General features: G+C 46.0%; 1 protein-coding gene across 1 annotated transcript in view; it reads right to left on the minus strand.

The window, feature by feature from the left end:
* The window catches only part of PPM1D (protein phosphatase, Mg2+/Mn2+ dependent 1D), a 29,933-nt gene extending 18,791 nt beyond the window's left edge, over positions 1 to 11,142 (minus strand). Inside the window, exons 1-3 of the mRNA XM_065695178.1 lie at positions 10,537 to 11,142; positions 3,360 to 3,588; positions 556 to 680 (exon numbers count right to left, since the gene is read on the minus strand). Of these exons, the coding sequence (XP_065551250.1) occupies positions 556 to 680; positions 3,360 to 3,588; positions 10,537 to 10,984 (802 nt within the window). The 5' untranslated portion in view covers positions 10,985 to 11,142. The remainder of the gene's footprint in view (positions 1 to 555; positions 681 to 3,359; positions 3,589 to 10,536) is intronic.
* Positions 11,143 to 12,043: the final 901 nt, after the last annotated feature.

Below are 12,043 nucleotides of genomic sequence, written 5' to 3' on the forward strand. Positions count from 1 at the left end.
GACTTTTGAATAAAGTGCTCCTCAAAGACAGTTTCCCATTACTTATACTCTCACACCAGCAAGTTATAGATGTAACACAGACTTGACTTTCATCCCTTTGTTCATTCTATGCTAAGCCTTGAAAGAAAACAGATCCACCACAAAAGGGACCAAAGTATTTCATCTGCTACACAGCAAAACTTACTCTTACCACCATCTAGTCAAAAAAGACAGTCTTACTACTTCAGTAAAACACAAATGTGATCTCCACCTTAGAGACACATTCTGCTTTGTACATTTTTGTTTGCCCAGGGATGAAGTACCATCCTTGTGAGTCTGACAGCACATTGTAGGGCAAGTCCCTCAACTCACCAGTGACACCTTCTACAGCTTTATTTGAAAATGTAATCCATATTATATTAAAAACACTTTTGAAAGGGTCACACTTTCAGAAGGCCTTGTAATCAAGGCAAGCAAGCCCCTTCTAAACTGGATGTTTTGGCAAAGAGGGTATAATCCAGTTCTGGTAGCCTGTATGCAGCAGCGTCTCACTTCCCAGACACAGGCACAACTTACCGAGTGCTCTGGCAACTGCCAGGAAGGGAATCTGGTCGATGACAGTGCTGCGGCGCACGGGGCCATTGTGAGTCAGGCGAGGCCTCTTCCAAACAACACGATTCACACCAGACTTGTTGATCACACTAAATCCATCAGAAAGAAGCAGGGGTTAAAAAGGAATGGAAATGAAAGCATGGAAGTTGGTTTCAATGACACAAAACTAGTTTAATATGCAAATACGGAGTCAATAATGACAGCACCCTCAGGGAAGTCCACAGCACAATTAAATATTTCAAAACACACGGTATCACTTAGATAGTTTCATTCCACATTAAGCCAAATGGAAAAGTGGGACATGAAGGGCAGAAGAAAAAGCAGGGGAATGAAGACCTGGAAGAAATTCTGGCTGGCTGCAACAGCCAGATGTAAGAGTATCTTTTTAATCTGTCAGAGAAACAACAGATCTGAATTTGCTTTCCTCAGATGAGGACCATCAACATCAACTCACTTGGGTGGAAATAATCATGTAGTTCCTCCTTCAGTTTTCTCCATCTGCCGAAGTTTGGCAGTGAGGAGCAACACAGCGCAGTTGAAAAAGACAAAAGAGAACAGAGCACAGCCTTCTGTAGGGGTTTCCTTAAAGGTGCATCAACATGAGGCAGATATAAAAGAAGAGTTGTTCATAGTTGCTATCTGCTGAAACCAGGAGATAGGAAGAAACAGCTCTGCATTTGAAAGTTAACACCTGCCATAAGGCACCCAGCACTGGTTTTAGTTCTCACAAATGGCATTAGAAGGAGAAGCTACAGGACAGTATGGGACTATAAGGATGCTGGGGAGGGACTCTTCATTAGGAACTGTAGTGATAGGACAAGGGGTAACGGGTTAAAGCTTAAACAGGGGAAGTTTAAACTGGATATAAGGAAGAAGTTCCTTACTGTAAGGGTGGTGAGGCACTGGAATCAGTTGCCCCGTGAAGTTGTGAATGCTCCATCCCTGGCAGTGTTCAAGGCCAGGTTAGACAGAGCCTTGGGTGACATCGTTTAGTGTGAGGTGTCCCTGCCCATGGCAGGGGGTTGGAACTGGATGATCTTAAGGTCCTTTCCAACCCAAACTATTCTATGATTCTATGATTGAGGAAGAAAAGGCTATAGAACAAGGACTTAGCAAAGCTTGGTCCCAAAAAGTTAAGGACTAGATACTTAAAAGCTAGCTTTTATCCAAGGAACAGCCATTGGTAATTAGAAACTGAAAAGCTCTGGAACAGCCTCAAGTTTCCTCATACTGAAGTTATTCAAGATGCACTTCCTGAGACTTCAAAGGCCTTAACAACAAGGGCATGTTTAGTTCCATCCTTCGCATGCACAGTGCAGCAAAGTCACAAACATCACATCCTAGAAATCCATCTCATCCACTTGTACAACAAATAACCTCACAAAGCTAGCCTCAGACACCATCAGAAACACGACCTCATCCCACGCTCATACACTGTCACTAGGAAAATAGCATTTTTAATGCAAGATTCAATTATGCTCTCCCATTAACTTTTCCCAGTTTGTTTTCATGGAAGAGAGGACATTAATAAGCAGAACTGCATAGTTCCACCTCACTCCTACCATTTGCTTCACAACAGCTTGCAGCAGCCAGCCTGGGAAACACAGGAGGACCAGTAAAAATAAAGATTTAAAAAAAGAACAAGATAAGATTTAACAATTCCTGTTGATGCAAAGCTCCAGGGAATGCTTCTTCGAAGCTTCAGAGACTTTCAGTCTCTGAGATACACAACTTGGGAATCCATATACTTGCAAGTACTAACCTAGCAAAACTGCACATTACCCTTCCTGAAAAGCTACAATAGAGCTAACTGATCAACTCCCACCTGCTAGAGATACAAATGTCTGAAGGTTAATGAGCTGACAGGGTTCTCGTACGGATGATGTCAACAGGAAAACCTTCAGTGATCTGTCTCTGAACTGCAAGAGAAGGAAACCATGCCCATCCATCTGGTGCCATACTGCGGAGCGAAAGAACACAGAGCTCCTGTGAAGCTACGCCAAATGCGAGCCCTGAGGTTTGTCTCAAAACATTAGTGCCATCTGACAAACCTGCCAGCCTCCCTCCTCAGTCACAGGAACACACATCAACCACAACTCGGAGATGTTCCAACATCTGCCAGCTCCTGACAGTGAAGAAAATACTAATGTGTTAAAACATGGTATTCTAACATTTTAAGTGTATACTTAAAAATGGCAAATACAGGATCTTGTTTCAAATCTAAGATTATTTTATGTTCCTTAAGCTTTGGAGAGCCTACTCAACAGCTGCCATTGTCACCTCAGGAACAATGCAGAATGCAGGAGTCATTACAGAGTATTCTGTGTCAAAACTGCTGCGTTTCCACCCTTTGACAAACCAGATACTCCAGAGATCATCTCATTATCTTTATGGCAAGGCAATCCTCTCCCCCCATGTTCCTCAGAATTTAATGAAAAAGAGGTCAAACAGCAATATCTCCACTTCCAAAGTTTTCAGTGAACATTTAGAACTGTAACCACACCTCAGCTGCCCGATCCACCAGGAAATGAAGAGTTTGCTTACACCATAAATCACCAGCAAAAAGCACAACAGCAGATCACACTAACCTATCCCTCAACAAGCTAGGAAAAAAACACAGAGCACAGACAGGGAAGGAATATAAATAGACCATGAGATTCACCAGCTTGCTTGCTCCCCCCCTCCAAAACAAGCATGCTTAAGCCTAGTGCAAAGACGGAAATAGCACCAGAGATCAAAACTGAAGTAAAAAGCAGAGAGACAGTTACCTGCCCCCAAGGCCTTCAATTCTCTCCCTTTCTTTGGGAAGTTCTGGCTTGTGGTCCTGCGTCACCTCCACAGCTCTCACGAAGTCATCTTTGGGGTCATCCTGGACTCCCAGCACCACTCCTGAGTCACCAACATGAGCAACATACATCTTTGACCCGCGGATAATTACCACGCTGGCAGTGGTTCCCGATGTGCTAGGGAGCCCTGTCATGGTCTTTGGCCACTCTGCTGCAATGAGATTAAACAAAACAAGTAAGAACACCTTTGGTTTCAATTCTGCGGAACTGGTAATGTTCTGAGGCTCAAGAGGAGGGTGTGCCACAGAGCCTTGTGTAACATTACAACACAGAGTGTCTTTAACTATAGTACAGCCAGGCAAACCAGTGACCTCAGATCCCCCCCACTTTCATAACATCACTCCCCTACCTAGAGCTTCAATTAACACAGATAAAGCCAGTGTCAAAGCACCAAGAGAGGAGTCAAAAAGCTGTCTCTTCTGGTTTCATGTTCTAAGCACTACTAGAAGAATATGGGGGGAGATGTGCTCCTGGAGTGCTGACGGGATCAATCAAGTGTTTTGTTAAGCTCTACTGTTCACTTTCCTGTCTGAAGAGGTAGCAACGTTACAGATTAGGTCATTTTTCTGGACATTTTACTGGCAGGCAGGTTTTCTGGACATTCTTGAAATCCTTGGAAGGAAAGAAAATGCTATTTTACTTTGATATGCTGAACAACATTTTAAGTTGAGTAACTTCTCAACAGCCTTAGTCACATTTCCTTCCGGAGGACTGAATGAAGCAGACGACTTAAGTATACTACTCAAAACCCAACTTCAAATCTGCAAAAGTTATCCCTTAAATTCAGAACAGCAAAATACCTGTACTAGTGTGAACTACACACGGTTACAGAAATCTCCTTTCTCAACTGTTTTGCCCTCAAAACACGTAACACTCTCTCCCCATTTATGTCCAATCCAAATTTCTCTTTCACCCCTTTTCTTGTCTATTTTTGTGTCTACACACCCAAGTTCATCTTCTTCCAAAACTCCACCAAATGACTGAGACGACATCCTAATTAAGACAGATTAGCCATACCAGTCCTCCTCCCTACTTCAGCACCCTCAGAAAACAGAACTCAAGTTCCCAGTTACCGGCTGATTTCAACTGTCAACAGCAACCTCATGTTTCTTCCTCACTGCACCCACTCCTGTCTTCAGACTCCGAAGGGAGACTCATCTCCTTGTCACATTCTATCTTCTGCACTTCACAAGTCATACTCACACAGCACAACATAAAAATTCCACTATGATACACATTCTGTTTGCAGGAATTACCCAAGCCAGACTGCTAAAGCACTGTATTATTTATTTTCCTATAGCACAACAAACACGGGGCGGGGGGGGAGAGGGGGGGGAGAGGAAATAAGATAAGGCCTTCTCCTCTGTAGAAACAAGTATTTTAAACTTCAGAAGTTTCAAAGAGAAGCAAAAGATTAGGAACTTAGGTTCTAGGGCCACTGAATGATGTGCAGAAGCCCAAGACAAGAAAGAGAAGGCATGGAAGACATGATGAAGGAGAAGCAGAATTGTGCATTATGATGATAAAAGCTCATTTCCTCAGTGTTAGCTACCAAGAAACCCAGTGTAATTTAAACATTTAAGTTCTAACAGAGTTCTAGCTTTGTGTTCTAAATACTAAACTACTCTTTCTCTATAGGAGAAGCTTTATTTCAAGAATGCAAACATTCAATCAGCTTATTGAAGTACTTTGTCTGGCAATTTTAGCTGTGGATATTAAATCTAACACATTGCAAATGGAAAGCAAATGAGGGAGGAAGCCAAGCGGTAATGAGGACTTCAACCATGCACTTAACAGAAAACAAGCTGCAACTAATGAGTTTCTGTCAGTGCAACAACCCCTCAATAGCAATAAAATATATTGGAGAGTCAAATCAGTCTTTATGGGAGTGAAGAGAAGAGTGAAATCACCCACTTACGAGAAAAAGAATGATACAGCAGCCTCAGGTTTTAGGCTCCAACAGAACAGAAATTAGATACGCCTATCACAAAGGGATTTTAGTTCATGCCTTGCTCCTGTTTAGAGAGAAGTATTATATATAGCACAGCATATTCCTTTCTTTAGAGATTTCATCTCGTCAGAAATTAACAACAGTGTCAAAACTGCTGATCTTTCCTCTGAGCACAAGCATTAAAACTGAAGTCTCCTACCAGACTCCTCCACACAGCCATGTTTTTATCAATCATACAACCAGCAACAGGACATCTTCTAAAACAATTTGTCCCCACCACTTGTAAAACACTGCCCTTCACCCAGCTTTGTAACTTGGAATTGGTAAACTCAGCTGCCTTTGTAGCTGACAAAATGAAACTGTCACCCGCTGCCTAGGACAGAGGTATAAAGGGATTTGCTTCATAAAATTTGACTTGGTTCCATTTAAAAACATTTTAGTGCAAACTAAACGGAACCCCTAAGAACAAACATGCACAGGACACTACCATCAAGGCCCCATATTTCTTTTACAAGATCTTTTATAAGACAAGTGGGCACAACTCCACTGCAGCTGGGAAGCTTTCCATCCAAAAATCCCATCGTTATGAAACAGAGCAGCACATGCTGACCCAGCTGATGCGAAACGAGAGCAGGAGGTAAATCCCATCTGCGTCTAGCAGGGTACCAGCAGCACTGCCTGTTACAGATTGTGACAATACCTGCCCACAAAATACCACACCTTCCAGTTCAGCAGATGTACTCCCACTCTTCCAAGGAAAGAAGATTAAAGGAAAAAGAGAAAAGGCACATTAAGTGTGATCTAAAGCTATTAGATTTATAATCCAGTTTGTCCTTTACAACAGCAGTTTCAAGAAGCAAATCCATGCAGCTTCCAGGACTGTAAATTGTTTATACACAACTTGCAATTACTTCTTGCTTTATTCGCCCTTCTTCTGGTGGAGGGGCTGGAGAGAGGGGTAGTAACTGGTTTAAAACAACCCATCCCAAACAGTATCTGTTACACCAGAATACAGATCCTACACCTGGACACTACATCTGTAACAGAAAAAGAAATACTCTGGCACAGTCCAAAAAGCAAATTCCCTTATGATGGTTGGTGTGTGATCTGAAACATACAGACTGCTTCAAAACGTGCGTGTGGAAGTTCTGCTCCTGTTCATTTTTGAGAATGATTCAAAATTATTCTGGGAGTCAGAAACTGCTAGGGAACACATTTCGTTCTGATCTCCCTGGTTTTATACAGGTTAACTACAATACCTTAGTTATGTTAGCTTTGTTCTAAAATTCTTGTTAAACTTTCAAAAAAATAAATGCTATATGAACTTTTAATACAGCAACAGACCCTAAAAACTTTACATTATCCTGGAAGTCGGCATTGCCTCAAGTGGTTCAGGCCCTTTACAGATTAGAAAACATTACAGAAACTCTTCAGTATGTCTAAGAATAATCCTGACATTATTTGCAGCGAAAATTTACAACCCACCCTTGCTATTTCATGAGAGATGAAAATACTATTGAACTTCTATTGCTTTGATTAAATTTAATGGGAAGAGTTATAACCAAAGCAGAATCACACAGCTCTAAACTAGTCACATTGAAATAAATGTTTTTAATAGTATCAAGCTATACAAATAATTCATTACAAAAGAAATATAAACCTGCACAGTCCTCAGATGAGTCACTTCAAAATCTGGGACCTCCTGAGAACACTTCTTGTAAACACCTTTCCTACCACTGCCAATTGTAGAACAGACTTCAAACATGAACTTTTACTCCGGAAGCCCTTTCACATACAGAGAAATTTATTACAATATAATTAAAGGCAAAAATTATCAGCAATGACAAAGGGGTATTTTTCAGGTTTAATTTTTCTGGTACTCTCATGATCAGTGTTTCTTTTCCATGCAAGAACGTTCCCTTTCACAAGAGATGGCCACTGGGTTAACCCACAGGTTCCAAGAACTAACGAAGCAGCAAAATATGAGCTTTTCCAGCAGCCATCAACTGGAAGCAATAAAAACTTTATCCTTTACACCAAAAATCCAAACCATTTTCCCACCCGTTTCACAGAATCACAGAATCACAGAATCCCAAGGGTTGGAAGGGACCTAAAAAGATCATCTAGTCCAACCCCCCTGCAAGAGCAGGGTAACCTACAGTACATCACACAGGAACTTGTCCAGGCGGGCCTTGAATATCTCCAGTGTAGGAGACTCCACAACCCCCCTGGGCAACCTGTTCCAGTGCTCCGTCACTCTTACAGTAAAGAAGTTCTTCCTGATGTTAACGTGGAACTTCCTATGCTCCAGTTTACACCCATTGCCCCTTGTCCTATCACTGGATATCACTGAAAAAAGCCTAGCTCCATCATCCTGACACCTACCCTTTACATATTTGTAAACATTGATGAGGTCACCCCTCAGTCTCCTCTTCTCCAAGCTAAAGAGACCCAGCTCCCTCAGCCTCTCCTCATAAGGGAGATGTTCCACTCCCTTAATCATCTTTGTGGCTCTGCGCTGGACTCCTTCAAGCAATTCCCTGTCCTTCTTGAATTGAGGGGCCCAGAACTGGACACAATATTCCAGATGCGGCCTCACCAAGGCTGAGTAGAGGGGGAGGAGAACCTCTCTTGACCTACTAACCACTCCCTTTCTAATGCACCCTAAGATGCCATTTGCCTTCTTGGCCACAAGAGCACATTGCTGGCTCATGGTCATCCTCCTATCCACCAGGACCCCCAGGTCCCTTTCCCCTTCACTACTTTCCAGCAGGTCAACCCCCAACCTGTACTGGTACATGGGGTTGTTCTTCCCCAGATGCAAGACTCTACACTTGCCCTTGTTAAATTTCATCAAGTTTCTCCCCGCCCAACTCTCCAGCCTGTCCAGGTCTCGCTGAATGGCAGCACAGTCCTCTGGTGTGTCAGCCACTCCTCCCAGTTTTGTGTCATCAGCAAACTTGCTGAGGGTGCACTCAGTTCCCTCATCCAGGTCATTGATGAAAATATTAAACAGCACCGGTCCCAGCACCGACCCCTGAGGAACTCCACTAGTCACAGACCTCCAGCTAGATTCTGCGCCATTGACCACAACTCTCTGCCTTCTTCCTTTCAACCAGTTCTCGATCCACCTCACTACATGTTTCCAGACACCAAAATCCCCAGTCTCCCTTTCAAGTCCATAGAGTTGCCAAATTATGGTAAAAAATGTGCCCTACAGTTGATGATATTGAGTACTAGTCACCTTAAGTAAAACTTGCATGAGAAGTTATTAACTAGATATAGTGATGCTTTTGTCCACTAAAACTCTAGCTGTCAGGCACATGCAGCAGAAACCAGTAAGCCCAAGCATGCTATGTAGAAGTTCACCATACAGCCTGCCTAAAACCGTCATCAAGAGCTCATAGCCAGAGCTATGTTGTTTCCCACAACAATTTAAATTGGTTCCACAACCCAGGTACTGTTTGCTAAACACTCATTACTAAAATAGTATTTCCTGCATTCTATCACTCCACTTCAACTCTCTGCATCTTGTATTCACATATAGTTACAGTGACAACAGATCAAGGAACTGCGCCCAGAAAATGAAACGCCTTCCTTTCCCCCCCCCTCCATACCATCTTCCCCTATTCACACATCTTTCTCCTCCCCATGCAAACCTGCAGCCCCGCGGATCACACACCACTCAAGGAGGGCTGTGGTCAAGTTCTGGTGCTTCTAAAAGTTACACCCTTTCTTATCTGCCCAGTATCAGTGTGCCCTCAGCCTTCCCCCGTATCTTTTCAAGAACCAGACATTCACACAACTTCTCTGTTTTGCTATTCAAGAAAAAGGAAGAAGAAAATGAAACTGGTTTGACACTGTAACGCGTCTCCCCGCCCCCATCACTTCGCTGAAACCCCACCGTGCTCTAAGTGCAATTCTTGCTTTTTATGTTCACATTCCAAGCCCACTGTCAGCATCACTGTCTATGTTTCTGACCCAATGGTACTGTGTCCCACTCCTGCCTGCCTGTCTTCAAATGCTGTTTGTTCACTGTTCTTGTATTTTCTCTTTATGGGACCTTCAAAGACATAAATGCATACACAACACCCACTGCACAGTATATATGAACAACAACCATACTCTAAACCATAATCTTCCCAAGGAAAAAAAAGTAATTCCTTTCAAAAAATCAAGTCTGCAGTCTATCTCAGCGAGGAGGAAGGCTACAAGAACAACTGTCACCTGTCTTGTCATTCTCCTCTCCTTTTCCCTTACCTATTTAAGGCCACAACGTCTATCCTACTACAGTTAAGCAAACAATCTATAAATCTTTAGGATACTGACTGTTTCCTGTTTTGGCAGGTACACTACGTACTTCCCAATGCTCAAACAATATAGAATAAGCAAACGATTACCCTTTATGGGACAGATTCTGAACCCTCCCAACAGGAATCTACAGAAACAGTTGGGATGAAGGCAGAGTTATGGGAAAAAAACACTGTCTCAGCCCATTTGAGTTTGCTAAAATTACCTTTTCTTTCCTTTTCATGATACTTTGGGCAAAAGAAATCTAAGGGCGAGCTCCATCAAGGTAACAAGATGAAGACCTCCCAATAAACCGAATTTAGAGATCCGACTTGCAACACCCCGAGAACACATCGCAGCTCTATAATCACATCACACTACACAGCACATTGATCCTACAGTGTGTCCTCCCACAGTATGCTCTCCAGTTTTTCTTGTTGTACCGAATTACTTGACTCAACGCCTCGGATCACATCCCGCTCTCCCCTCCCCGTTCCCTGCACACGGACGGAGTCGATGCTGCCAACAGCGCGGGTGCCCCGCTCCGAAGCGGAGATAAGAGGGAGGCTTTGAAACACTCAACTCACAATAGTGCGGAGGGGGCGGGCGGGGGGAGGAAAAGGCGGCTAAAAGCGGGATGTCCCGCGCTAAAGGGACACCGGGGAACGGGAGGCGGACAAGGGGTTCCGCTGTGCCCTCGGTTCTCACCGGAGGGCCAAGCGGGAAGAAGCGGGACCCAAAGGGGAAGCACGGCCGGGGGAAAGGCCGAGAGCCGGCGGGGCTACGGGGCCTGAGGCGGCTGGGTAGAGGGCCCGGCGGAGCGGGGGTGCTGGAGGGCGCCCATCGGTTGTAACTTACGCAGCTTTTTCCACATGGCCCGGTGGCAAGCGATGAAGCCCTTGCGCAGGGCAGCGCACACCTCGGCCGGCTCCGCCGAGCCGAAGCCCTTCTGCTTCTTGATGAAGCCCCACAGGTTCTCCCGGGCGAACTGGGCCGCCTCCCGGCCCCCGTGCCCGTCGCACACGGCGAAGAAGGCCACGGATCGGCGTGGGCACCGGCCGGAGCAGGGGCCGGGCGGCAGCGCTGCCTCCTCCGTCGCCCGCAGGCTCCCTCCCCTCCGCCGGCAGCTCTCGGCTAGGGTCTCGGCGGCGCGCGGGCCTCCGGGCGCCGCTCCCCCTTTGTGCGGGGGACCGCGCTCCGCTTCGGCCGGTGGCTCGGGCTCCACCACGATCTGGGTCACGTCCTCCATGTATTTCCTGCCGCCCTGGTCGGAGTACACGCTCACCCCCAGCGAATACCCCTCCATGGGGGGGGAGAGGCTCGGCGCGGCGGCGCCCGCCGCTCCCCGCCCGCGATGGCTCCCCGCCCGCCGCGCACTATTGTTGCTGCCGGCGGCGCCGCTCGGGCATGTCCGCTGCCCCGCGCCGCCTGCCACAGCCCCCGCGGGATCGGCGGGCGCGCAGCCTGCCGCGCCGCAGCGCCCCCTGCCGCGCCCCCGCCTCGCCAGGACGCTGCCGCGGCGGAAGGGGCGGCCGGCCGCGGCCGCGGGCACCACGGCGCCCCCTGTTGGCGGCCGGCGGGCACGCAGGTAGCGCCGGCCGTCGGGGCGGGGCAGGCTCCCACTGCGGGGCAGCCCCGCTGCTCTGCTTAAGGCTGCGTTCACAGTTCACCAGCTGTAAGTAGGGTGTCAGCCACTAACTCAAAGCATGGGGCTCCCCATGCTGCTCCAGAAACCCCAGCACGTTCCTCCACCCCGTCCTTCCCTGCTCCTGGCGGCAGCAGCCTGCTGTCCTGCCTGGACAATGAGGATAACCAGCAGTGATTTCCCAACAGTGATTTCCTGCTTGATGTGTAATTCTGGGACACGCTGATGCACTGTTTACGCTTGTGCATAATGCTAAGGCATTCCCTCCATACTAGAGGGCTTGTGCATTTCATTTTTCTAGGTGAAATCCCAGACATTGTTTTCTTTGTGATCTACTACTACTCTCAACTCCCCGAATCCCTTCCCACTACAAGCTTCAGCCAGCTAAAACCATGACTTGAGTCTTGCAAAAGCACTGACACTGTCAGTAGAAGGAAGATAATTGTTTGGCTCAAGTACCGCAAGTACTTTTGATTTCCTGCCATCAACCACATTAAAGTCAACAGTACTTAAAAAAATAAGAAAAACATCCACAGAGCTTTGAATTTCTAGAGCGCCAGGGGATTTGGAAACCTGTTACAAACATTAATGAATTAATCTGCTCTAATCCGATAAAATAGCGATCCCTTCCTAGGTTACAGCTGCTGAGACCACCAGATCAATCATCAGATCATCAGCCCAACACAGAATTGCTTTAACACTCTGTCCATTCAGTTTCAT

This window comes from Lathamus discolor, chromosome 14 (assembly GCF_037157495.1).
Source record: "Lathamus discolor isolate bLatDis1 chromosome 14, bLatDis1.hap1, whole genome shotgun sequence".
NCBI lineage: Eukaryota > Metazoa > Chordata > Aves > Psittaciformes > Psittacidae > Lathamus > Lathamus discolor.